A 26075-nucleotide genomic window follows, 5' to 3' on the forward strand; every position below is an offset into this window, starting at 1 on the left:
TGCAGTTCAAACGTTGTGTTGCAGAATTGTGGCGGCAGACTCCGAGCGCCTTTTTCCCTCCAAATCTTTACATTCATCATTTGATATGATACTTCTTTTGCATGCCAAATCCTGCGAATCCCCCGCGTGCCAGGCACCACTTATCCAACTCCCCGAAGCACGCTGCCCGATGCCAGAGCGGACGAATCACCCGTGTGCAATTGAAGGCTCCTGGAGGGCAAATAATGACTGGAAAGATGAGATGGAATGCCAAAATTTACCGCAACCAGAGAACAGCGTGGACAATAGGAGCCAGTCGCTGCCGCTGTTCGGCCTACGGATGGCGGTTCACCGGCCGGCCAGCAGCTCTAGATGCGCCGGTAACTGACTAAAGGCATCAATCGTCCTGCTCTTTCGCCGAATGTTTGAATGAGTGCAGCCGGCTGTTTACCTTGCTACATGATTGCCAAGATCGGACGTCCCCAGATGGGGTCCGTCTGCTCCCCAGATGACGACTCCGGACATCTAGCCCTCCATAGCACACGCGGTTCCCCGACTGTGTGAACAGAGGTTTCACGCATATGACGCAAGGGTGGTTACAATGCCGTCCTCGATTGTCGCTCATGGTATGGTCCTATGACTTTCGTAAGCTCTGCGACGAAATCATGCATGACTGGCCTGGCTACTGGCACAATCATCTGCAGATCTCCTTCCCTCCGGCCTCATGAAACCCGTAGGTGCCGGTCGCCGATGCCATCTTGACCTGTCTGACCCCTACCTAGGCTGTATAACATTATTGGTTGCGATGTTGTCGTTCAGGCTTCTGCAAGTCCATACTACCCATCCCATTGTGCTCACCGCATGGCAGGCCTTTGCTGACAGGACAAGACCTTTTTCTCTGAGCTCCACGCATTGACTAGCAGGGCTTCCCAAAATCCGCGGCCGAGTGCGTATTTCCGACTGCTGCTCCGTTGATTTCGACCTTCACAACGCTGTTGATGATCTCCAGGAAATCGAGCCTCCCGCCCACTCCATCGGTACCATGAGGCGTGGTGTCGGCCCAGCCTGCAGCCCCCGCGTTTCGGTACGATGCCTGCGACGAGGCTTTGCTGTGTACTTCTCACCATTAGCAGAGAAAAACCATCACCATTTGCGAGGGTTTCAACGGGGAGCTCTTTGAGCGCAAGGTGAGAACCCTGGCAGCGTCAGCACCAGAAGGTATAGTAACCCCAGCCTAAGCAGCTCAATCGCAGATTAATGTCAACAAGAGGTAAATAGAAACTTCAACTCGTCTCCCGTATGTTACGTCTAACAGTTGAGGTCAAGTAAAGCAAGTTCCCTGACGTGAACACGCCTACGATTAGAGCCAAGGCCTTCTTCGACCTGCGAGGGAGGTATGCAACTTCATCTTGTTTATTGAAAAGTTTCTCTCCCTCAACGGCAAGGGACACGCAGAGAAATGGCAGTACCAGCTTTTATTTTGCTCATGTTGTGTACCTGCCATGTTTGACAATCTTGCAGCGACCCTCACGAACTGGGCTTGACCAGTAGTCGCAACGGAGGCTCTTTGAGTCCATGCTCTCAAACAACGCCGCAGAAGATAATTATGAATGACACCTTTATGAGGAATCCATCATGACCAGACGTCCTGCCTCGAGTGGCATCTATCCGCCGCCCGAAAGAGAGCCCTTCGCTGCCCATGCTGGCTTCATCAACGTCGTCTCATAAGACAAAGGAAATAATCGAACAGGCGAGTGGGGAATATTAGACGACAGTCAAGGAAAAGTATTACGGGAAGCCAAGGAAATGAAAGAACGAAACAGAAGTGAGGAAAGGAACATCTGATCGACCTAGAATGAGGGAGTGAGTGGTTAGTATTGAGTATCAGGGCAGCCGAGATTACGACTCCCTGACACCGACATCAAAGCGGACGGAACGTGGTGCCATACTTTCAGGCAAAGGCTGCTTGGTTAGTTAGTACTTCGAAGAACCGCCTCGCAGGATACAGTCTGGAGGGGTGGAATGGCAGCCCCGCACTGAGAGGGAGCGCCGACAAGGGAGCTCCCGTCTTGGTTGTGGTTTCTCACAGCGGCAGCGGGGCGGCGGTTGGGTCCCAGGCCTGCAACCGCCCCTTGTCCGCCTCGACGAACGAAGCCCTCATCCACCCGTCCGACTCGACCCTACGAATGGACCATCACGGGCCCGGGCCCGAGCCCGAGCCGGCGGGTGGGGCGGGGGCCGCGCCGTCGGCGCCGTCGTGGGAGCTCGCGTCCTCGGCCTCGCGCGCGAGGCGCTCCTCGAGCTTGCGATGCTGCTCCGCCTGGCGCTTGTGCTTCTTCTCGTCGCGGCGAGCGCGGGCGGCGTCGCGCTTCTCGCCAATGATGTAGGGGACGGAGCGGACGGCGGCGAAAGCAAGGGTCGCGGCCTGGCGCAGGTGGCGGCTGGCGTCGCGAAGGTGGATGCGGGCGTCGGTGAGGTCGCTGCGGGCGGCGGCGGAGCGCTTCTTGGCGCGGTATGTGCGCTCGGCGCGCTGGGCCTTTTGGTACTTCTCCGAGGCGCGGCGGCGGTTCGTCACAAGGAGGGCCTCGGTGCCGGAGGTGCCTGGGCGGCGGGCCGGAAGGGGCTTCTCCGTGGGCTCGGGGGAGGGGCTCGTGTTGTCGGCCATTTCTCCCTTGTGTTGTTTGTTTAGGAGCCGGGGCAAGGACCAGACTTGGGAAGGGATGAATCAAGGGAAGAATGAAGGGGGAGAAATAAAGTTGGTGGTCTGGAGCGACTGTAAGTGAGGCTGAGTCTCGGAGAGGTGTGTGTGAATAAGCGAGTGTGGGGTGATGAGTGAGTGGGTGAGTGAGTGAGTGAGTGGGTGGGTGAGTGAACGGCAGTGAAGGAGCGATGGAGTGAATGAGCCAGTAGAGGTAGCCCACGTGGAACAGACGGATGCCAGCTTTGGATCATGAACATGATCTTATACACATGCGCCGACGAGGAGACGAACGCGGTCGAATGCGCTAAAAAGACGTGGCCTGGGTGTCGCGTTGCTGTCACTCTGGAACATCATGCATCTGACCGGCCCATCCCTGGCCGCCCGGGCCCCAGCGTAGCAAACGAGGGAGCGCGGGGCACGAGAAACATGGCGGACGGCATGAAGAGGCAATCAGCGTGGTGGGCGGTCGATGTCATAAGATCAGGCATGCTATAAACCCCACAGAACATGAGAGGGCGACCGTTGGAAGGGTATCCGACTGACGCTGGTTCATCGCACCTCGTTCCTCGAGGGACCCTTTTCTCAGTCCCAGTGGGGCAACCAGGCGTACCCCTGTCGCCAGAGTCGGACAAGGCATGAAGAGAGCCCAGGTCTCTGGGCATGTAGCGTTCTGAAGACATAACTGGAGGGTACCCATGCTCCATCGTGTTAGGTGCGTGAAGGCTTCGGAGTCGAGATGGGTCGCTGGCGTCGTCGGTCGCGATGGCGGACTCTCGTGAGAATTGCGTGATGTGAGGGTGTTTGAGTCTGGCTGTGGCTGAGAAGCGAGCTCTGGAACTCCTTCGAACGGGCCGGAAATACTCGAGCTGTGGCTGGAGAGCGCTCGAGGGCGGCAACTGATAGGACAGAGGACGGAGAAGGAGCAAAGGAGAGACCCCGCCCGCTCGTCACATGTTCCTGCCCACGAGCGAAGCCTGTTGGAATTGGCTGTGCCTGCTGCTAGTGAAAACGTTGAGGCCACTTGCTCTCGTTTCCTCTTCGTTCTAATTTCTTTTCCTGGCTTCCCTTTTCCTGTCGTGTGCCTCACATTCTCTCTTTCGCAGCAACTATCTGGGAACCCAACCTCCACCTCACCTCACCCACCCACCGCTTGCGGTCTGGCCGACATCCACTGCCCCGTTGTGCACGACTCGGGCACTTGTTCTGCTTCTCTTGGGAACCGACGGCTGGGATTCAACCATCGAGCTTCACCTCTGGCCCGTCGTTGTCAAACCTCCCCTCTTCTCTCTGTGGTGCGCAGCCGCTCCCACCCCCCCCCCTCCATTGCGAGCTTGCAGCATCCAGCATCCTTCACCCACGCCCTGCTGCGGCATCCCGCGGGGTTTTCCTCTCGACAGTACCGGCTGATTGGTCCCGCTGCCTGCCGACTCGAAACCTATTCGTTGAATCGCCCACGGTTCAAACCCTGCAGCTCGTCGCGACTTGAGGTTGACCATTACGCAAAAGGCAAAAGGCAAAAGGCAAAAAAAAAAAGCGACAAGAAGAAAAAGGGAAACAGGCCAATCCCGTGTGATTCGTACTGCAGCAAAAACCCGTTGAAGACACTGGGCACCCGACGCAACAGCCAAGCTCTCTGTGACATTGCAGAGGAGTCCCACGCTGTAAGCTCAGCCAACAGCGGCACCCTCTCGGCCGACCTGCCCGCACAAGTCCTGCAGCTAGAGAAGCTCATCCTCTGACTTTCAGATTCTCGACATCTCGCTCATCCTCTCGCTCTCTTCCCTCGTTCTCTCTCTCTCCCTCCGCCTCTCTACCTCTCTTCCCCTCTCCTATCCCCTTTCTTTTCCGCCCGTCCACCTGCGCTACCTGATCGCGTGAACACATACTCGCCCTTCACGCACGTCCCTACACTTGTGATCCCCACTCACAAGCCGGTAACGCCGCCCTACGACCGCATCAACCTGCGGCCCCCAACATCTGCCCATTCCGGACCTAAATCCCCGCCTCGCCGCGCTCCGACTCAATTGCCCCCCCAGCATGAGCTCCGCCGCCGATGTCTCGGCCGGCGCCGCCAGTGTGCGGCTCCGTCAGAAACCGGCTCCTTCTCCATCTTCCAATCAGCAATCGGAGCCTGCAGCTCAGCAGGAGTCGGATCAGAAGCCGAAAAAGACTTTTGGTCGAACACCCGACGGCACAGGTGCGTAACTCAGCAATGTCACGAAAACCAACGACCACAACTGTGAAAACCCAAAGAACCCCACTCTGACCTAAACCCCCCCATGCTGCAGTCTTCACCGTTCCCACGACCCATGACATGGTGTCCCAGCTCCTGGATCCCCGGCAGCCCAAAAATCTCTCCGACGTTCTCGTGCTCGCGTTCCTTGGTGGCATGATCGCCATCGCATACCTCCTTCCCTGGGGTCTGAAGCGGCCTGTTTTCGCCCTGATCTTTCTCTTCTGGAGAGCGTCCTACAACATTGGCATCGGTTATCTCCTGACTATTCAGTCCCAGCACCGTCGTCTGGAAACCTGGGCCACGCGATGGAAGCTTTTTGAGCACCCAAGCACTGGCAAACAGCCCAGGCCTTGGCTGTACAACACCCTCAAGCGTGAGCTCGAGGCCAAGATTCCCGAAGACTACGAGTTCGACAAGGCCCCCATGGAGTACAACACCTGGCTGACCTTCCGTCGCGTTGTTGACCTCATCCTCATGTGTGACTTCGTTTCCTACTGCCTGTTCGCCATCATCTGCGGTCACAAGCCTGAGGGCGAGAGCTTCATCATTGGCGCCGTGCGTTGGTCCATTGGCATTGGCCTCGTCCTCTTCAACCTGTGGGTCAAGCTCGATGCGCACAGAGTGGTCAAGGATTACGCCTGGTACTGGGGTGACTTCTTCTACCTTATCGACCAGGAGCTCACTTTTGACGGTGTCTTTGAGATGGCTCCCCACCCCATGTACTCGATTGGCTATGCCGGTTACTACGGCATCTCCATGATGGCCGCAAGCTACGAGGTGCTGTTCATCTCCATCGTTGCTCATCTTGCTCAGTTCGCCTTCCTCGTCATCGTGGAGAACCCTCACATCGAGAAGACGTACAACCCGCCCCCACCCCGTAAGCGCACCATGTCCGGAGATGAGGCCCAGCCCGCCGCCCTGGGCGGCTTCGAAGTCGCTGATGAAGTCGTGATTGATACTACCGTGCCCCCCAAGGAGGCGCCGTCCCAAGTTCACAACCTGCTCGGCCTGCACAATCTCGACCTCTTCCGGATTACCGACTACACAGTCATCATGCTGCCTTTCTACGTGGCTCTGCTCACGATTGTCACGCCCTCTACTCCTCTGTACCAGGCCCTCTTCGCCGCCCATGCCGTCATCTGGCGCGCCTGGTACCACATTGGACTGGGGTACATCTTGACCGAGCAGTCCAAGCGCAAGATGTGGACGAGGCATTTCCTCAAGTTTGGCGAGAGCACCGCCGAGGGCTGGCAGCAGTGGAAGGGCATGTACCACGTCAGCATGGTCATGTGCTACACCTCGTTCGTTGCAGCCTGCTGGAAAATGTACTCGACTCCCGAGGACTGGAACTACGGTTGGGTCCTGCTCTGGCACGTTCTCGGAGCCGGTCTTGTTGCGCTGCAGATCTGGACCGCTGTCAGCGTCTATGAATCCCTCGGCGAGTTTGGCTGGTTCTTCGGTGACTTCTTCTATGACCACCAGGCCAAGCTGACCTACACGTCCATCTACCGTTTCCTGAACAACCCCGAGCGCGTGTTCGGCACTGCCGGGTTGTGGGGAGCTGCCCTGATCACATGGAGTCGAGCCATTTTCGTCATGGCCCTCTTCAGCCAGATCCTGACCCTAGGATTCATCGCCTACGTAGAGAAGCCCCACATGCAGAAGATCTACGGCCGCAGCCTCCGTGACGAGGCCGGCTTGACCAAGTTCATCAAACGATCGCTTCCGCCTCCTGTTCAGGGCTGGCAACGTGGTGTTGACAAGGTCCTGGACGACACGTCGCATTTCGTGGAGGACTTCCTCGAGGCCGCTCGTCCCAAGTTCACATCAGGTGTCAAAACCATTGTGCGTGACACGACAGCCCTGTTTAACACATATCCTGCACGCTTCACCATCACTAGGCTCTCACCCGACCTTGCTGGCTTCAACCCCAAGCACTACTCTCTGGTGGTGGAGGGAACTCCGTCTAGTCTGTCCGCGGCCAACGAGCGTGCGACCGGCAAGGAGAGCGTCACAGCCCGGTTCCCTCATCGGGTCGAAACGCTCATGTTCGAGTATGGTGCACCTCTCAAGGTGAAGTGGCGGGCCCCCGCAAACCACGGCAGCAAGGACTGGATCGGTCTGTACATGGTCACAGACAATCACTCGCGAGAGGCTACCGAAGTTCCCTCCCTCGGTCGCTGGGTGCCTACCACCCCCGGCCAGTATGACGCCACCGCCGACAAGGCCATCCTCGTCCCCGACCATCCTGTCTCCTCCGACGGCTCGACTACCCTCGTCGAAGGCGAGGTTGTATTCGAGGGTGACCGCCTCTGGTGGACGTCCGGCGTGTTTGAATTCCGCTACCACCACAATGGCAAGCACAACGTCATGACCATATCTCAGCCCTTTGAGGTTCGTATCGGCCGCTTCGACGAAGAAGACGTTGAGGTCGACTCGCTAGGCGTCTACGAGAAGGCCGTTGAGCAGGCCTTGTTGCCCCTTGTGCGGAACTGCTTCGACCGCGATCCGGATATTGCGCCCACGACGGTCGACGAGCCCTTTGGCGCGCACGTTGAGCGGGACAGCAAGTATGCGAAGCGTGTTGTGTATGCCATTCACCAGGCATTCGGTGTTGAGTTTGCACCAGCCGTTGTGCCGGCGGATGGCAATGTAAAGAAATTGGCGTGGCGGATTTGCAACGCGAAGCAAGTCTTGGTAAGTCTTGCGTTTCGTGACTCGCAACATCAGGTCGACTAACGTGTTCAGGCGCCCTACAGCATGTCTCCATCCAAGGGAACGACAACGCCATTAGAGAAGGTTGAAGCATAGCGTTGCATGAAGAGCCTCTGCGAAGAGAGGCGGAGTCCGGCATAGAGTAGCAACAACGAAAAGAAAATGATACCAGCGTGAAGATTCAGTGGTCAGTTTTGGGTAGGAGTAGAAAGAATCAAGTTGAATTCTGGGTTTTTTGCTGGACCATGAAGCGTGCTGACCATGCCCCCCTCTGAACAAAACGCCCTGTTTCCTCACGCACTTGTCTTCCTGTAATGCTTCCAATCAAAACACCCAGCGCGGAGCCGATCTCCCATTTAGGACAAAGCTTGTGCCGGACGGGCCGGCCATTGTGGACGGAATCCAAGTTGCGCCTAAAGGCCTGGTTAATCTCCTCGCCGGCCGGACCCCCGCATGGTCTTCGGCCTGCTGAGCAGATTACCCGGCGCCCAGTGCTGCCTTTCTCCGGCAGCTCAGGCCACGATGTCACTCCCCTCACTGCCCCCTTGCTCAGCGTCCCCGAGACCCAGCCGGCCGGCAGGTAGTGTCGGTAGGATAATGTCGAACTACCGGAGTGCATTTACCCAGAGGATGTGATGAGACGGCAACGCTGCAGGTCGGTGGACGGACCGACACACATCTTTGGGTGAGGCTGTCCTTTAGTCCAATACTGGGCGTCTTAAGGCTTTGGTGAGAAGGGTCAAGGTGGGGGGTGTTGGGTACTTTTCAAAATGCAAGACAGCGCACTGCGTGTCGTGGCTTGGGGGGTCAGCAGGGCGGACGGCTGAGCGTGGCATGCCAGGATCCTTGGCGATTCATGCAATTGTATTTCGTTGTACACTGAGAAGTTGCAATGCAATGGAGAGTAGGGGGGTGGTGGCAGGCGTCTGGGTAAGGGGTGTGCGCATTGTGTTTTTTTCTTTCTCGATGAACGATACACCCGCCCCAATGCCACGACGGAAAGTCGTTTTTCCTGGCTTGGCGCTTGTTTGCAGCGACGACATGGGAGCTTTCTTCCCTCCCTTCTCTGTCTGAAGCTATGCTGTCACTCCTTTGTTGGCTGGCACTGGCAGGCTTGAATAGGGCCGGATCGGGGCGAGGCTTTGATTCATCCTCTCGTCATTGATCGATTCGTGGACGTGGAACTCGAAACTCGTCGGCATGCGAGGGCCAGGGACCCCGTGACGAGCAGCCGTTCTCGTTTCGAGCGGGCCCTCGGCTTTTCAGGCACACTATCGACGGTAGCTCCATGTTTGGTAGATTGGGTGTGTTCTGGAACTGGCAGGCAGCCTGTGTCAGCCTTTTGGGAGGAAGGCGATCACCGTTCGGGTAGATGGAAGATGATCCGCTGGGCTTTGTCTTTGGGGGGGGGGTGCAAATTGCGAATCTGACAGTTCGTTTGACCCTTCAGATGCACCCCCGGGGGTTATTGGGGAGCATCTTTCCTTTCACCTTCATTAACTCTGTATTTTTTATAGATATAAGAGTTCCTGCGTTATTAAGCTTTTTTAAGGCCCTGGGCGTCTGAGGCCCTGGGCGAGGCACTACATCTAGCTGAATTGTCTGTCACGGTTGTGCTGATGGATGTCTTTCTCGGGTTGAACCCTCTACTCCGTCCCCCTGTTGCAGACCCACGGCCCCTTATCTGGACACCCAAACCTTATACATTGGAGAGAACCTTAAAGACTCAAGCTCTATGACACGACAATGACTATCTTCTCTGCGTGAAAGCTCTTAAACGTCCTCCCTTGTAAACATAAAGTATTGACATGAATCCCCATGTGTCCGCCTCCCCCAGGTACGACGCCTCCTCTACGCATACGAGTCGAACAGCTGCTGGAACTTGATGCGCGTGGCGTCGTCTCCCACCCAGACGTCCCTCGCCCTATCGACGACCTCGACATGGTTGCCAATGTACGTCGCGACCATGCCGTTGCCCGGCGCCGACTTGTCGATGAAGACGGGCTCGTCGGGCTCAACGACGGCGGTGTAGTACGGGTGCGAGAGCATGGCGCCGAGGACCTCGGGCGCCTCGTACAGGAACATGGCGATGCCGTCAAAGTCGACGAGCTCGTTCGACGCGGGCTCCGCGGCGCCGGCTACGGTGGCGGGGATCTTGCCTCCGACTTGGACCTGGCGGTTGGGGACATGCGTCAGAAGGAAAGATCTTCAAAGCTCGACAACGTGACGGCGGAACAAGAACAGGAGAGAGGGGCTACATGGTGGTTGCTTTTACCTGCTGGTAGCGGCTGATGTTGAAGTGCGCGGCCAGGGGCGCGACCCTCGGCGCGTGCTGCGTCTGCCAGTAGTCCCAGAACTCCTGGCGCGTGAAGTCTGGATGACGCTTCACGTAGGTCACCATCTGCAGGAGGCCGGTGTTGCTCTTGCACGTGGCGAGCGTGGCGCCGACGAGTGCCGCCGCCGCGACGACGAGCATCGGGTTGAAGCGGGCCATTGCTTTCTTCTTCGAGGGATGTGACGGTGATCCGTTGGTTGGGGCTGACAGGTTCTAGGGAAAGATTGGCAAGCAGACAGATTGCACACGTGGGAGACGAGGAATCATGGGAAATTTCAGAGTGCAACGGGGTGGCTTTTGATAGTCCTAACACTGAGCTGTGTGATATTCGTCGGGACAGGGGCGAGTGTGCTTGTTGGTCGTCACTTGCAGAATGACAGGGTTAGATGCAGAGTTGAGGCATGGGTTGACAAAAGTCTGGCCATGTACAACCGGCGGCATCCGACAGCAAGCATCGCCGAGCGGAGAGGTGTGTCTTGTTATGGCTCTTTCGGTCTGACCACGGCGACGACGGCTCTGATGTGGCCTTCACATTGTCCTCCTCATCAAAATTTCAAGCTCCATTGCAGGCCACAGAAGGGCCATCAAACGTTGACGACCGGAATCTCAATTCGTTCGTCTTGACAGTGAGCATAGTGACAAGCTTTTAGGCTCGCAACACAACTTGAACGCCACGGCGGACTGAAGGTCTAAAGAAACCTTGCTATCATCAACAAATCCCGCTTTGACAGCGGGTTTCCGCGGTCGTCCAAGGTCCAGAACAGGACCCTGATTCCACCCCCGGCCTGCCACCCCGGCCTATCACCCCGGCCGAAAAGCCGGGAAGAGACCCGGAAACAGGGGCTGGCTGTTCCGGCCTCCGACAACCCCTGCGCTCTGGTGCTTGAAGAACCAACTGCATACACAATTGCCAACAGAGCTGCTTTCTTGGCCTTTGGTTGGGCCGCGAGTCAACAACCCCTGACACGACATGGCAAGACGGGAATGACAACAATTGCCTTGAGACGTACTCGTGGGCTTGGAACTGCTTCGGCTGGCGAAGGGCAATCTCTTATGCGTAACCTTTAAATTCTTGGCTGCCGCTGCGCGGCACAGCAGCGGCATTCGTCCAATGCCGGAAGTGCCGTTGTGCTGATCGCATCTGGGAGACCAACGGTCACGAAAACTATACAGCCTCTGCCCTTGTTTTGGTATCAACCTGGTGGTCAACATGAGGAGGACTCTCGACATGGATTGGGACTTCGTTCCCAGGGTGCACAGCGAGAGATTCAACCAGTGTCATGGGTTGGTTCTTCAGGAGGATTTCGACCACAGCGAAGTCGTGGCGATCTGTTCCCCCAAAATTAGGTCATGGGCCACGAACCTCATAAACCCTGAAATGTCTTCATTCTGATACTATCTTGGCTCACCTATCTTCTGTAACTATCTCGTCAGCGTCTCTTTCGGCGTGCAGCAATCAGTGTCATGTCCTTTCCAGTGACCAACGGTGTCACGACTTTCATACCACCGCCGGACGGCTATGAAGTGAACTTTGACAAACCTCAGCAGCAGAACGTGGTCGACCACTATTTCATATTTGGCGTACTCGGATCTGTGGCGCTCGTTTGCTTGACGCAGAGGCTGTACACAAAGCAGGCTCTGGCGGGCGGCTTGCAAGTTGACGATGGTCAGTCTCCCTTCCTACATCAAGCGCCCTGGTTCTCGTCTGGCACTAACCAGTGGCATCTACAGTCTTGATTACGTTTGCATGGGTACGCCAAAAACATGTTGCGAGAAGATGAATGGCAGTGACTAACTTGAAGGCAGGTGGCTTCCGTGGTGATGCAGTCGGTCCAGATCTGTAAGTCACGTTTGGCTTCCCACCTAGCGCTGTCGTACGATGGCTAAACCCCCGTACCTCAGGGTCCATTTCACTCGGTGGTTTGGGACATCATGCTTGGGAAATGTCAATCGATGTATTCGAAAAACACATGCTGGTAAAGCGTCCCTCCTTTCAAAGTCTTGTTTGACTCCAAGCTAACAATGACGGCTGGCAGAGTTCTTACATTGCCGCCCCGATCTTCATCACCTGTAATGGCCTCAGCAAAACCTCACTCCTAACACTATATCTTCGAATATCCCCGCAGAGGTGGTTCAATATCATCATCTGGTCTGCCATCGCCATCGTTGCCAGTTACACCGTCACCATTGCGGGGTTACTCCTTTTCGGCTGCAAGCCGATCCGGTCTGCGTGGGACCCTTACGTTACGGGAAAATGTGTCGACTTTCCCATGGTATACATTGCTATCGCTGTAGCCAACATTGTGTCCGACGTTGTTCTTTTCGTGATACCAATCCCGACAATCATCAAATTGAAGATGCCACTGGCTCAAAAGATTGGGGCGGGCATCATGTTTGGCGTCGGTTCGGTGTAGGACTTGCCCCTCAGTGTCCCGAACTCAATTGATTCTTGTTACTGACAGAACGAAAAGAACTGTAGCAACGTCGGTCGTGCGGATGGTATATCTTCCGTCCCTCCTCGGATCCTCTGACATTCCTTGGGTTGCTGCCCCCGCCAATGTTTGGTCGTAAGTCACTGATTCTGGCCACCGGAAACGAAAGCAATGATTGAATGTACTGACATTATTCAGTTTCGTGGAGGTCAATCTCTTCATCATATGCGGTTCGATGCCTACGTTCCGGAAGTTCTTGAAACGCTTCGCCCCCAAGCTCATGGGCTCTTCGTACGGCACTTCTCGTCCCTCGCGATCGGCCAAATACGCCGACGGCTCGCAGACCAAGCCACACTGGCAGCAACGAACGGGTTATGCGCAGTTTGACTCGGTTGAGATGGGAGGCTTAAGGGCCGATAACGGGGAGCAGCAGATGGGAGCTGGCAGCACCGTGGTGTCTGTGAGGGTCGCTGCGAAGGATCTGAATGATAGGGGTGAAATGCGTGACGACAACAGCGAGGAGGAGATCCTGGATAACAAAACGATTGTCTATTCGAGGACATTCCAGGTCCAGTACGGTCGATAATAGGAAGCTATTGCGATGAGGTTGATCTTGAGGACCCCGCGACGAGTGGAGCTGAGAATGACGATCCTCGAGTCGTGTTACGATCGACAACGGCGCGGTCCGCAATCCACGAGTGGATCGAATTCCCCGCCGCGATTCATCACTTCGATCTCATCGATTGACTGGGGTGCTGCTAAGATTGACTCTTGATCTTTCGGCAGAGGAATGCGCACCCAAGATATGGTTGACATGCTGCTTCTTAGTCTGTCCCACGGCTCACAGGGCACGTCAGGACGAGTGATGCAGGTTTCGGTACCTCTTTGGGGGTCTTTTCGTTTTGGCAAGAGTTCGCGGGCTGACAGTTGATAGCCGGTAGCTGAGGCCGGTGCTCATTGAATACTATCCTTTGTGACACGAGGATCATCTGACGTACTTGCAAAAAAGGAACCAGGGCTCTTTCAAAGTCGATTTGCTGTTTGAAACGATCCTAGGTATATCCTCTCGACTCGTGCAGAACGGTCAGGGATTTCGGACAATCAATGGGGGTTCATTCATAAGACGCGATTTGTGCCCCCTTGTCGGATTTGGCACTCTTTTCCAGGCAATGGCCCCGGGGGGTCAGCTAGTCACCAGCGAGGTCTCCCAGTCCCGCCGGAGACACGTTAAAAATCCTTGATCAAGTTGGGCATGGGACCCGACTGAAGAAAGCACCGAGTACCGAGCACCGAGCAACAGACTCGACGTCAGCATGCGAGACTCCGTCACTTGACCTCGTGAAGGCAGCGACGTTGCCGCTGATGTGCATACGCCCAGGCAGCCAGCTGCTGGCCTGCGATTGGGGGCAAAATACGAAAAGAGGAATGCCGCGGCGGGAAGAGTGCCTCTTGTCGACCGTTTTCGCGAGAGCGGATGCGAGACTAAGGCACTGTCGACGCTTGTATCTCTTGTCAACTAGCCATGTACGGGAGGATGAGAAGATGGGACGAGGGGCGACGATCATGAACCGACTGGAGATGGGGATAGACAGGGCGACTACCGGACAGGGATGGACCCTGGCAAGCACAGCACAATTTGGGGGACGAGAAGGCACTTCCAGGCACCTGAGGAAGGGACCAAGGGGACCAGACACACATCTCTTTCCCCGCACGACCAGTAGCTAGCTGCATGATACCTGCCACCAGTAAAAACACGTCACTGTCTGTATCCAACCCAACCCAACGTCTGCGCGATCCTCCAGACCTTGGCCCGGATCGCGTCTTGATCCACTTCACCTAACCGCCTTCTTGTTTGACTCCGGATGCTCATACATACCTCCCCCAAAAGGGACGATTCAAGCTGAGCCCTCGCATCGTCTGATATCTGTCACTTTCCATTGCAGCTTGCATCGTTGGCTGCCGTCGCCCACTGTTTCAGCGTCTTTCTTTCCATTGTCAGCTAAGGTACCTCCCTAAGTACCTTAGCTTGCTGGCCGTCTTGCCAGTCGTACTCTCTCGCCCCTTCTTCGACAACGACTAACCTTCCCCATCCTACTAGCCCTGATCAATGACGATGAAGGCTGGGTCAGTCCCAACTTCTAATCCCACACCTCCCCAGTCTCTCCGCGACCGTCGTCGCCCTCTCTTCACTGCCCCGTCTGTCCTCCTCATCTCTCTAACCCTGATCCTGACCTTCACCCTCCTCCACCTCCACCCGGACGCATCACCGGCCTTCCTCCACATCCCCGGACGACCCCCCGCACCGGACGCTGCGGAATCAGTCATCCTGTACGCCTCGTCGTACTCTGGTACCGTCACCGCCCTCAACCTCACCCTCACTTCAGATGGCAACGCCACTCTGCGCCTTGTGTCCGAGTCGAAGGCTTGCGCGCCGAGCCCCTCGTGGCTAACGCTCGATGCCAATGACTCAGTGCTCTACTGTACCAATGAGGGTCTGATGACCGATCATGGTTCCGTATCTGCATTCAATGTTTCCAACGGCAGGCTGACCCTGTTGGGGAAAGTTGACACTGTCATCGGGCCCGTGAGTGCTGTACAGTACGGCGACGAAGGCAGAGGCCTGGCTGTTGCGCAATAGTATGCAGCCTCCCTCCCAAAGTCTCTCTCAAGAGTCTGTGATGGCCTCAAACACTTACTGACCTTGCCAAACCTGCCAGCATTGGCTCCTCGCTCACAACCATCAATGTGACAACCCTCTCGGCCCTGACACTCCTCAACACCACAACCTTCACCCTCCCCTCACCAGGACCCGTGCCCTCCCGCCAGGAGGCACCTCATCCGCACCAAGTAGCCATCGACCCGACCTGCCGCTTCCTGCTTGTTCCAGACCTCGGCGCCGACCTCGTCCGGGTCTATCTGATTGACCCAGCGACCCTCGCTCTCCATTCCATCGAGCCTCTCGTCACAGCTCCCGGGAGCGGGCCCCGTCATGTTGTCTTTTTCGAGTCTCCAACAGGAGTAACTTACCTCTATCTTGTCAGCGAACTCGCAAACACGATCACTTCCTACGCCGTCTGGTACTCTGGTAACGACGAAATTCGCTTCGACCGCGTTTTTCAGTGTCCCACCCACGGCGCCGGCAATACGGTCCCTGAAGGTGCTGCCGCCGCAGAGATAGCCATTTCCGTGCGTTCTCGATCCCTTTGTCTATCAATTGCTTCTTCCCTCAAACATGTAAACTGACAAGAAGCAGCCTGACAATCGGTTCCTCACCGTCTCGTCCCGCAACGAGCGCTCCTTCATTATTCCTAGTCCCGACGCCGAGGGCTCAGACGCCACTGGCGCCGGTGATATCGAGTCCGACTCCCTCATCACCTACCTGATCAGCCCTGAGACGGGTGAACTAGTCTTTCTACAAAAGTTTCCCGCCGGCGGGCTCATCCCACGCCACTTCTCAATGAACGGGAACGGGTCGCTCATTGCCGTTGCTGTCCAGCAGGATGGCCGGGTCGTTATCCTGAGGCGAAGTGTCGAGACGGGGCAACTCAAGGAGATTATTGCCAGTATCAAGCTCGAGGGAGAGGTGACGGCTGTCATTTTTGCCGACAAGAGTGAGGTTTAACGTGACATTCGATCGAAGCTGCACACGATGCCATGGTCTCCTGACATAGAATGCGAATATACATCCAAGTAGACGGGGCATACCTCGGGAAAGGGCTTTCACATGCCTGGCCAGACTTGTAACTCTCAACTTGAGGAAACATGCTTCTCCACTGATGCATGACGTCCCAGTAGTGCCCCCCGCCGTGCTGGAGACATTTCGCATCGCATGCAACCCCCGTGATGATGCTTGGAGATCTAAACAACCCCGTCGCCGTTGCAACCTGTGACCGCTTCGCCCGCCCATGCCGCCCGTTCTCCCCACCAAATTCTGGACCAACCCCACGGCATGATCCGGCGCGTCGTCCAGGTTATGCATCGATCACTGGCTCGCTACCGCCACGGCTGCGTGCCTCCTGGCCGGGCCTGCGAGCGCTGTATGGCAGAGAGTGGGCGCCGCAGCCACCAGACCACTCGACGCGAGCGCCTTGTGGCGCCACCGGCCGGCAAGCGTGCGGGGAAGGGGACCCAGAGAAACGAGAAAGGCTAAACAGAAACGGCTCCAGGAGCCTCCGCTTGATTTTCTGCACACAAGCAGCTAGACACGATTGCGGGGAGGTGTGGGAGGAAGAGAGCCACGGCAAGCAAGCAGGCAGGCAGGCAGGCCGGCTGTCATGGCATTTCATTTCCTTTCCTGCTCCTCGGGGTGGGGTGCATCCGTCAGGTGAGAACCGAGCTTTTTTTTTTCTCTCCTCTCGTCCAGCCGTCGAGCGGGCTACGAATACGAGCCCGCTGACAGTCCAGGCTGACGGAAGAAAAGGGAACCATGAAATAAAAAGGAGCTATCGCAATCGAGTCGAGTCTAGACGACGTCGCTTCTCCACACGCGGGAGCAAGCGAGGTCGCCTGGATAGACTGGATGGACCCCTAGGCTGGCCTGGGCTGGATTGGCCACGTGAAAGGCGTGCGCTGCTTAATATACAGATATTGCAGAATCGACGCCTCGGCGCGATGGGCTCTGAATGTGAGAGGAGATGGTGCAAGGAACGGGAGCCTCACTTCATCGACGTAGCAATGATTGAGCAAGCCGGTGGTACTGCCGAGTGTACGTCTTGGCCCTCTTTTGACATAGGACCCTGGAGTTGGTTCTTGATGATCGAAATGGGCAGCGATGGCCAGTCACCCATCGCCATGTCAAGGGCACTAGCCATCCCGATGTCGCTTCGCACCCAGCAACTCGTCAAGTTTTGGTCGGCACTGGACACCCTGACTGCATTGTCAATGATGGTCACCGCTCATCCTTGACAGCAGGACGTAAATGCAAACCCAAGGTCCACAACGTGACATAGAGCAGTCGTCTCCATGCACGGCTCAACCAAGAATCTCTAACTACCTTCTTTGCACGTTGCCACGGGCCGTTTCGTCTTCGATGACCATTTCGAACCATTTACAGATGCCTCTGCTTTCTTGAAAAAAAAAAGAAAAAAAAAAGACAGCAACATCGCATTGTGAAGACAGGAGAAAGGCAAAGAGTACTCGCATCGGTGATGGTTAGACTATACTGCTGCCAGCCCTGTCACAAAGATCGTGATCGAGTCATGTCATTCTACTTCAGGACACAGCTGTGGCGCATGTTGTCGAGAAGCATGGAGGGTTGGTGACCCATGGTATCTGAGGGGAATCTGGACCGATGTAACGGAAATTAGCTCATGCTAGGCGGAAGAAAGAAAACTACTTCTGGGGTAGGGTGCCTTGGGAAGTCTTACTTGTGGAGGTCCCTTGCGTTGATGTGGCTTGCAGCTCAACAACAGCGAGCTCTTGACTGGCCACTTAGGTCGGCATGACAGATGTAGGCTGGTCACATTGGCTGTCGGCAAGGTTATTCTGGGGGCAGGGGTCTGCGGATGACGAGCCACGAGTGGCAAGTTGAAGCCCGCCTGCGCGTGGCACCGCTTCGGCGGCTAGCATCTCCGGGCCCAAAATGAAGGAGGAGAAAAAACGGGCACGTCTGATGCCTGACGTGGCCATGCTCGTGAGTAGTTATGCAAGTACATGTATCGAAACGAGGGTCACACTGCGCGTTTCTTCGGGTCCTTTTATAGCCTCGTTGTCTTGAAAATCGTCGAGTTGTATGGCATTGTCCCTGTCTGGTTGAGGCGTCTCTCAGATGGGTCTGGCCGAATCAGGGTGTACGCAAGAAAGCAACCACCCCCGTCTAGACGGTGGTCCGATTGCCGGACGTCAGATCGGCTGGTAGTACTCCGTTGAGTCTAGACTTGCAGCAGTCCCCACAACAATACACGATGTTGGTATGGAAGACTTGCCCGACGACTGTCATCGCCAATCGCCACGGTTGCGCTGTCAGATCGTTCTACACGCATATGAGCAAGAACGAAGGTGCTTTTTGGTGTCTCTGAAACGTGTCTCAGACGGCTAATGCGGTTGAACTTGGACAGCGACTGGCAGAAGTCATAGGGCCGTCGAAGCCTCCGAATGAACCAGGAACTCTAGGGAAGAAACTGTTTTTGGCTGTTGGATAGCGTCCGAGAGTTGTATGTGAAAGAGAAGTAGAGACGATTCAACAGCCTCTGTTTACCGCGCAGTGCGCGAAATAAAGCTCGAGACCCTTGCCAATGCGTCTTGAATCCTTGATGTAAATCTGGATGGCAGACTTGGGGTAAATATGCGGGCTTGACATGGTATGGACCACGCCAATACCGAGCAGCTGGACGGGATTGATGTATACAATATACAGCTCTGCAATTCTGCAGCTGTACCGAAGCGCTAGGAGGGCATGTCAACAAGAGCCAGATTGCTCAACGCAACGTGGCTTCTGCGCAACGACAATTGTACAGCATAGACGAGATGCGGAAGCGAGAAGTAGCCGGTTGCCGAGTAAGCGGAGGCAGGAGACAGGGGACAAAGTCTGTCTGCGCTTCGCTTATCCAAATTCCACATTGTCAGACCACGGGTGCCAAAGAAACATCTGCGGGCGTCATACAAAGAGCACCTTGGAGAGACTTTTCTGGCCGAGCCATATCTGTCATGCGTGAAAACGACGCCATCCGCAGCGAAGAACCCGGGTCGACATGGCTTCTACACTCTTCTCATCCTGAAGCTGACCAAAAGATGCGGTGATTGTGGCATACTGTGTGAGGGCTATTCGGCAGGGGGAATTTATCCTAAATACCTACCTTCGGATGCATTGGGAGGCCAACACACCACACCCACAAAATCAGTACATACCGTTGACCCTAACGCACCTAGACACCAGCCAATAGCTGTGTCCTGCTTCAATTTGTTTGGAAAGTTCTGCTGGGCATATCGAGGCTAATGTGTTCGAAGAGAAAACGGGTTCAGGCCTGACTTAGGAGGCCTAAGTGAAGGCAAGACAAGTTTGGCTTCGCGAAGTGATAGAGACTCTAGGTGCAAGTGCCTCGATTTGGAATCGCAAACTCTCTTTCCGGAGGCGAAAGCAAATGAAGCAGATGTCAAGCCCGTCATGTCGCAAGATGGAGACGATGCATGTCGAGGAGGGTGTCAACTGCAAAGAGGTGGTGAGGCTGGATGGATGTCGTTGGGCCGTGAAGGGTCAAGCAGAAGAAGCTGATCTAGTTTCAGGGAAAGTGCAATGGACGATCTGTCTCGCGGGGCGCAGAGCGCGCAGAGCAAAGTCGCGCGATTCCCCAGTCGGAGCCGACGGATCCACACCGTCTGATAGAGGAGGTCAGGTATTGGCAACAGCCCATCTCCAACGGGAGGCGCGGGCGCAAGAGGGGCACAGGGTAGGAAGGGGGGGGGGGGGGTTTCATCCCGCCATGTCACCACTGCCGCATGGACCACGGCGCCGTCTCTCTGGAACTGCACGACACTGTGGGCGACGCTTTGTCTTAGGCCCCAGGAAGCACCCCCTTTTTTTAGCACAGTGCCCTCTTGCCCTCTCGCTCTTTCCTCGTCCTACCTTACTTTTGGTACCTTAAACCTGTGTGGTTGCCTCCCAGCTGCCTCCCCCAGATTGCCCAGAATTGCGCCCAGATCACCAACATGCGCCCCCAAGTTGCTTTCATGCAAGACCTGCTAGTAGCTTTCGCCAGGGTTGACCTTCACCTGTAGACCGCAGCTTCTGCGCAGCGCACCACTGAATCCGACTTACCTTGCCCTCAGATGGATGGCGCGGAAGGCATTTCGGCCCCGACGAAGACAGCCAAGACGTCCAGCGTCCAGCCAGATACCCATCTCGAATACATTTGTCGAACCCTCCGTCCAGCAACGCACCCGTGTGCCGGAAGCCATCGGCAACTACATCGTTTTCTCTCGCCGCATGGGGCGACGAACGTGGCTGTCCCAAAGCTTCCTCTTCTCGTGAGAAAGGGACAGCACTTCGTGTCGCAACTTCGTGTCGTGGCGTCAGGTCTCGTCCGGTCCTCATCTGCCCTGCCCCGGCTCGATGACTATTTCGACAGCACCGTTCCCGAACGAGACCGCCACACCTCAGGCCACTTGCTATTCTGTTCGGCTCGACCACATTGGATGGAAAATTGAGGGGGTGGAGAGGTCTCATGGGCGAGGTATTGCCTTGTACCCCGACACACGGCGGACAGACGCAGGACCACACGGCAAGAAATCCACCCCCCAGCTTTGTCCCCCCCTCCCTTACAATACCCTGGCCTAGCCTGGCTCCTCCGCCTCCGCTTCGAACAACCATCAAGACCCCAGGTGGCTGACCGGGGGTGCTCCTCCTGCGGTGTGGTGCGTCCGCCGACACCAGCGCCGACCACCAAGTGGCCGCCCAGACGGCCGCCTGTTCCTCGTCGACGGACTCGAGAATTTGGCTCACTGACAGGGCCCAAGTCCCTTAGCGCCTCTCGTGGCCGTTCCCCATGCCATCCATCACCAATTCCCCATCTCACCCACCCACCCCCCGGTCCCTTGTCCTCGTTCCCCTCCAAAAGTTCCCAAGTCCCCACCACTCCGCTTACGAGAACCGCACGAGAAAGGACCTCCGACCAGGGCTAACGGCGACTCGCGACCAGGCAACCTAGCGGGACCCCGGCCGTCTAATAGCAACCAGGCGGCCCTACCAGTACACTTAGAGACTAGAGACTGGGGCAACGAGCCGAGGAGCAAGATGTGAAGGTGACTAGACGGAGCTCTCTCCTTCACTTCTCCTTCAAGAAGACTGCCCTCCCCGTCACGCGCCTCCGCATTGTTTCCAACCGACGACTTGTCTTTCCATTCTCGTTTGGTGCCCACACCTCAAAAGACCGGTTCCCCACCACCACCCAAAGCCTAAGATCACTCTTCAGATTCTCTCACGACCGCCGTAGGATGCTGCCTCGATAACCGCAATCCGCCTCTCACTCAGTCACCTGTCGTTGTCGCTAGCAACTGGTGCACCGCCCGCCGCCCTCGCTGTTGTTTGCAGTGTGCTGAGCCCAACGGACTCCTGGTGCATTCGCCACATTGTGTTGCTCTCGTCGCAGAGCACGCGCCATCGTTGCCCACTACGTCGGCTCCCAAGCGCATTCGCCTGACCCAGGAAATGTCCCCGTCCTCGACGGGCGACTCTCCCCCATCTGCTTCGGGGGCAGTAGTGCGACCCTATCCCATGGCAAGCAGAGATAGCTTCCACATCGAAGTGCCTTCGCCCTCATTGACGGCTGTAAACGGCACACACCCGCTCAAGTCACCCTCGTCGCTCAAAAACCACCGCACGCCCAGCTTTAGCCGGGATGGTTTGATCAGTGCCGTGCAAAAGGCCAGAAACATGTCTCAATCATCCGACCAGCGCATCAACGGTTTCAGTGATATGAACAAAACACCCAGCGACGAGGGATCGAACCCACTGAAGCGCCGCAACACCGACGCCGGAGTTGACTACCCGCGAAGGAGGGCTACCATCGCTGTATGTGTGACGCTCCTGACTGAGCTGCCACGAATATTTTTTTTTTTTTTTTTTTTTTCGCTGACCATGTTTTCAGTGCGAGGTGTGTCGATCCCGCAAGTCTCGCTGCGATGGCACCAAGCCCAAGTGCAAGCTCTGCACCGAGCTCGGCGCCGAATGTATCTACCGAGAACCCGGCATCAAGCTGGATGCAGGCGACAAGCTCATTCTCGAACGCCTCAACCGCATCGAGAGCCTTCTTCAGATGAACATGGTCGCTGGCGGGCCTTCCGGCGGCGGCATCCAGATTAGCCACGAGTCACCATCTATGAGCAACGGCTCTGGACTGAATGGCGAAAACCTAGTCGGAGTTGCCGGGACCACCAACTTTACTTCCATCATCCCCAGCGGGGGTCTAGGCACCTGGCATAACCCGCCCAACATCTCTACGATGCCCAAAATTCACACGAATGCGGCTTTACACCTACTGCAGTGGCCTTTGATTCGTGATCTTGTATCACGACCATATGATCCGCAAATCCTGCTACAGCTTGAGATGGCGCGAGAGCCGCTGCACTCGCTGACGAAGACGCCTTGTGTCGACCTGTCCAATACCACAGCATACATTGAGGCCTATTTCGACCACGTCAACGTGTGGTACGCTTGCGTCAACCCTTACACCTGGAGGAGCCACTACCGGACGGCGCTATCCAACGGCTTTCGCGAGGGCGCCGAGAGCTGCATCGTCCTTCTTGTACTGGCTCTGGGACAGGCCAGCTTGCGAGGAAGCATCTCACGCATCATGCCTGGGGAAGACCCCCCTGGACTGCAATACTTCACCGCTGCATGGGCTCTCCTTCCGGGCATGATGACTTCAAATAATGTTCTCGCAGCACAGTGCCACTTGCTGGCTTCTGCGTACTTGTTCTACCTTGTCCGCCCCTTGGAGGCCTGGAACCTGCTTTGTACTACCAGCACGAAGCTGCAGCTTCTTCTCATGTCACCGAACAGGGTACCGCCCAATCAGCGGGAGTTGACCGAGCGTATTTACTGGAATTCTCTCCTCTTCGAGAGCGACCTGCTGGCAGAGCTGGATCTCCCGCACTCTGGGGTGGTCCAGTTTGAAGAGAACGTCGGACTTCCCGGTGGCTTCGAGGGAGAAGAACAGGAAGCGATTGGACGGGATGACCTTTGGTACTTCCTTGCCGAGATCGCCTTGCGGCGACTCCTGAATCGAGTCAGCCAGCTGATCTACTCCAAGGACTCGATGGCCTCTACGACAAGCCTCGAGCCTGTGGTGGCGGAACTCGACTTCCAGCTGACGCAATGGTACGAGAGCCTACCGATTCCACTGCAATTCCCTTTTACCCGCGCCGCACTTCAGGACCCGGTCCAGACTGTGTTGCGCCTCAGATTCTTTGCTTGCCGGACCATCATTTACAGGCCCTACATCTTGGCTGTCTTGGACAATGAGCAGGCCATCTTGGATCCTGCAGTACGAGACAGTTGCCACAAGTGCTTGGAGGCTTCTGTGCGCCAACTGGAACACATCTCTGCACAGTAAGTCATGATTGATCATCATTTTGCCACACCCTCAAGACTAATACGTTTGCCTCCAGCCATGCAGGCCACATGCCTTATTTGTGGCAGGGTGCGCTCTCCATTGTGTCCCAGGCACTGCTCGTCATGGGCGCCACCATGTCACCCTCGCTGGGCAGCATCCTTCTGACGCTATGCGGTAGCCGTGAGGCTATCGACCAGATCATCAATGACGTCGTTATGGAGGTCGAACGTTATTCAAACCTTGCGCCGAGTCTGAGCTTGGCGGCTGAGATCATCAAAGAAGCCGAAGTGAGGAGGCGAGCATTCCTCAGCGGGTGATGGAAACAGCCCCGGAAAGACCCGCTCGATACGACGTGCAGGCCCCTCTTGACGCCTGCGAGAACCACCTCGCCTATCGAAATCATGCGTCCGAAGGGAGCGCGGGCACTTCATTTACGAAAACCCCATCCAGCCCGTCGAGCGAATCTCCTTTCGGCGGAAATGCCACCTCAATACGTTTCTTACAGAGCCAGAGGCATCGTGTGTCCTGCCCTCTGCACCCCTAAAGCGCGCAGCAAAACATTGGCATCTACAACACCTGGCACAAGTACCGCACAACTGCAAGGTCATCCTTGATAGTGTGACGAAGTTCACGACGTCACAAAGAAGAAGATCGCATCCCAAATGCCTCGAACAACCCGTGGTCGTCCGAATCGAGAGGCAAGGCGTGCTGCACTCACTGCATCTTTGCGGGAAAGCTGGCGGGAACGTTCCCACGATCCGAGCCATATCAGCCCACGCACGGCCATCATCTGGGGTGCAGGCGCTGGGGTTGCACTGACCACTGTGTGTATGGACACCTGTCGGGCATTGCCTGCGCCAGCGCGGGTTGTGGTTGGCGGGTATCACCTGTGCTAGGGCGGCGTCCGGACCGACATGCCGCATCCCACCGCGCCTGACCCAATCAGTCCGAAGCCTATGACAACCTCCTCACGATAGCTGCGCCGCTGGACTTTCGGATGCAGAAAACCCCCCCCCTTCTTCTCAATCCTGAACATGTCAATCCATCGAATTCCGAAAAGAAATCGGGCTTGGTTGTGGACAGCACTGGGAATTGCGGCATCCTTTCTACGCCTGCACCAGCCAGCTTCGCTATATGGCATGTATGCGAGCCGCGCAGGTTGCTACCTCCTGCGTCATCACCGAGGCCTCTCACGAATGGGCGCATTGTCAATCTGCTGCGGAGACGTAATTGTTCTGATGCAACTGGTGTGTGGCAATTTGAGAGCACCGCTCCTACGAGCGATTTACTGAAGTGTGCCGCGCGAGCCCGTGGTACCTGACGAGACATATACCCCTGACGACATGACATATCCCTGGAGTTCCGGTCCCCAAGGCTGCAAGGAAGGAATCGGCGAGCCAACATGGGATTTTGCCAACGGCTGGTGACGAGGCTGGATGTACGCCACCGGTCGTCTCGAATGGCAACGCTACGTGTAGTTTCTCTACCTCTTGTACAATAGTTGACGCTGTAATGATCGACATTGGAAATTGCAACACGTTCCGTGAAGTGGCAACAGCCCATCGTGTTTGCGTTCACTGGAGTTCATGCGCTGAGTATTCTTCAAGGTGACCGACCTGTTTTCTTCGACACCAATGCCCCTGAGCAAGTGAGCGAAGGACGGGCGCCTGGCGCCACTTTTGGGGCATCCTCATCTCCCGCAGTGTGACCTGGGAGGGTTCCACTGCTGCCATCACACGCGGGAACATGCACGATTTGCGAGGCGGAGTGCACGGGCGGGAAAATCGGCTGAGCGCCGAGGTGACCTCACGCTGCGACAAGCGGCCGACTCTGTTCCCTCTCTTTCGTTACCTTCCCGGTCTCTTCTCATCGTATGTTTCCGAAGCGGACCCGGTTTCTGGTATAGTGGTCGGGTTGTGACTGTGCAATGTCTCTCCTCGGTCGAAAGGCACTTTTCGACCGTGCGACTGGACGGTGGACTTGAATCGAGCTCTCCATGCCGACGACCACTTACTTGCGACCTGAAGGAGAAGGTCGAGCAGGGGAAGGGGGGGCGGAGGAGCATGGGGTGGAAGTTTGCTGGCTGGCACGGAGGAAATTTGGAGTAGCTCTGGGGATTGGCGGGACTCTGGAACGCCTATGGGTTGCGGGGTAAAAACGCTCCTGTAAGGCGGAGGGACAGGACTTCATTTTGAGGGGGGATGTTCAGGGTCGGAGCCATTCTGGGCCATAGCTTCCGTTGGCTAGGGTCTTTCGTCGGGATCTCTGACGCCCAAGGGGGGGGGGTTTACTCTTCTGAAGGTCTAATTCCCGCTCATCAGAGTTAGAGGCCCATCATTTCAGACGAGGGGGAACCGATTGATTCAACCTCATGCAATGTCAACTTTGAGGTGATTTTGGAGCTGAAAAGATGAAGGAAAGGAAACGGGCGCGCATCGAGGATTGGCGGTCTTCCGCTCGCCTTGCGGCGCTGGGACGTATTGGCTGCCATCCATGCCCGTCAGCCTGACCTCCCCCTACCTACCTAGGTACCTTAGCTGACGCAGTGGTACGCGAACCGGGGCTTGCGTTCACCCGGCACTTGCGGCGGTGTTTGGTCAGGCAGACATACCAAGCACAGCGACAACCT

The 26075-nt window shown here is 56.3% G+C and overlaps 7 protein-coding genes across 7 annotated transcripts; 5 read left to right on the forward strand and 2 right to left on the reverse strand.

Moving 5' to 3' along the window:
• Window positions 1-7: 7 nt before the first annotated feature.
• VDAG_00426 (uncharacterized protein) lies at window positions 8-1603 on the forward strand. The gene is made up of 5 exons (XM_009651803.1): window positions 8-712; window positions 762-1063; window positions 1113-1197; window positions 1258-1276; window positions 1344-1603. Exons 2-5 carry the CDS (start codon window positions 1022-1024, stop codon window positions 1528-1530), a joined length of 333 nt encoding a protein of 110 aa, XP_009650098.1. The 5' UTR covers window positions 8-712; window positions 762-1021; the 3' UTR covers window positions 1531-1603.
• A 570-nt stretch (window positions 1604-2173) lies between these two features.
• VDAG_00427 (uncharacterized protein) lies at window positions 2174-2644 on the reverse strand (the record flags this gene model as incomplete). Its single annotated transcript, XM_009651804.1, has 1 exon — window positions 2174-2644. The coding sequence occupies one exon, from the start codon at window positions 2642-2644 to the stop codon at window positions 2174-2176; it is 471 nt and encodes a 156-aa protein (XP_009650099.1).
• Window positions 2645-4717: 2073 nt separating this feature from the next.
• On the forward strand, window positions 4718-7727 carry VDAG_00428 (phosphatidylethanolamine N-methyltransferase; the record flags this gene model as incomplete). Its single annotated transcript, XM_009651805.1, has 3 exons — window positions 4718-4877; window positions 4969-7613; window positions 7665-7727. 3 exons carry the CDS (start codon window positions 4718-4720, stop codon window positions 7725-7727), a joined length of 2868 nt encoding a protein of 955 aa, XP_009650100.1.
• Window positions 7728-9482: 1755 nt separating this feature from the next.
• Window positions 9483-10125, reverse strand: VDAG_00429 (uncharacterized protein; the record flags this gene model as incomplete). Its single annotated transcript, XM_009651806.1, has 2 exons — window positions 9483-9803; window positions 9907-10125. The coding sequence occupies 2 exons, from the start codon at window positions 10123-10125 to the stop codon at window positions 9483-9485; spliced, it is 540 nt and encodes a 179-aa protein (XP_009650101.1).
• Window positions 10126-11176: 1051 nt separating this feature from the next.
• Window positions 11177-12984, forward strand: VDAG_00430 (uncharacterized protein; the record flags this gene model as incomplete). The annotated part of the gene is made up of 5 exons (XM_009651807.1): window positions 11177-11297; window positions 11420-11632; window positions 11869-11942; window positions 12003-12376; window positions 12597-12984. The coding sequence occupies 5 exons, from the start codon at window positions 11177-11179 to the stop codon at window positions 12982-12984; spliced, it is 1170 nt and encodes a 389-aa protein (XP_009650102.1).
• A 1527-nt stretch (window positions 12985-14511) lies between these two features.
• Window positions 14512-16020, forward strand: VDAG_00431 (uncharacterized protein; the record flags this gene model as incomplete). The annotated part of the gene is made up of 3 exons (XM_009651808.1): window positions 14512-15035; window positions 15116-15584; window positions 15652-16020. The coding sequence occupies 3 exons, from the start codon at window positions 14512-14514 to the stop codon at window positions 16018-16020; spliced, it is 1362 nt and encodes a 453-aa protein (XP_009650103.1).
• Window positions 16021-21606: 5586 nt separating this feature from the next.
• VDAG_00432 (C6 zinc finger domain-containing protein) lies at window positions 21607-23763 on the forward strand (the record flags this gene model as incomplete). The annotated part of the gene is made up of 3 exons (XM_009651809.1): window positions 21607-21903; window positions 21980-23442; window positions 23502-23763. The coding sequence occupies 3 exons, from the start codon at window positions 21607-21609 to the stop codon at window positions 23761-23763; spliced, it is 2022 nt and encodes a 673-aa protein (XP_009650104.1).
• Window positions 23764-26075: the final 2312 nt, after the last annotated feature.

This window comes from Verticillium dahliae, genomic scaffold (assembly GCF_000150675.1).
Source record: "Verticillium dahliae VdLs.17 supercont1.1 genomic scaffold, whole genome shotgun sequence".
NCBI lineage: Eukaryota > Fungi > Ascomycota > Sordariomycetes > Glomerellales > Plectosphaerellaceae > Verticillium > Verticillium dahliae.

What these genes read in the sequence shown, in the direction of transcription:
- VDAG_00426 (XM_009651803.1), top strand. Translation starts at nt 1,022, where the DNA reads ATGAGGCGTGGTGTCGGCCCAGCCTGCAGCCCCCGCGTTTCG. An exon ending in CCTGCAGCCCCCGCGTTTCG is followed by an intron (nt 1,064 to 1,112) that starts GTACGATGCCTG and finishes CACCATTAGCAG; the next exon opens with AGAAAAACCATCACCATTTG.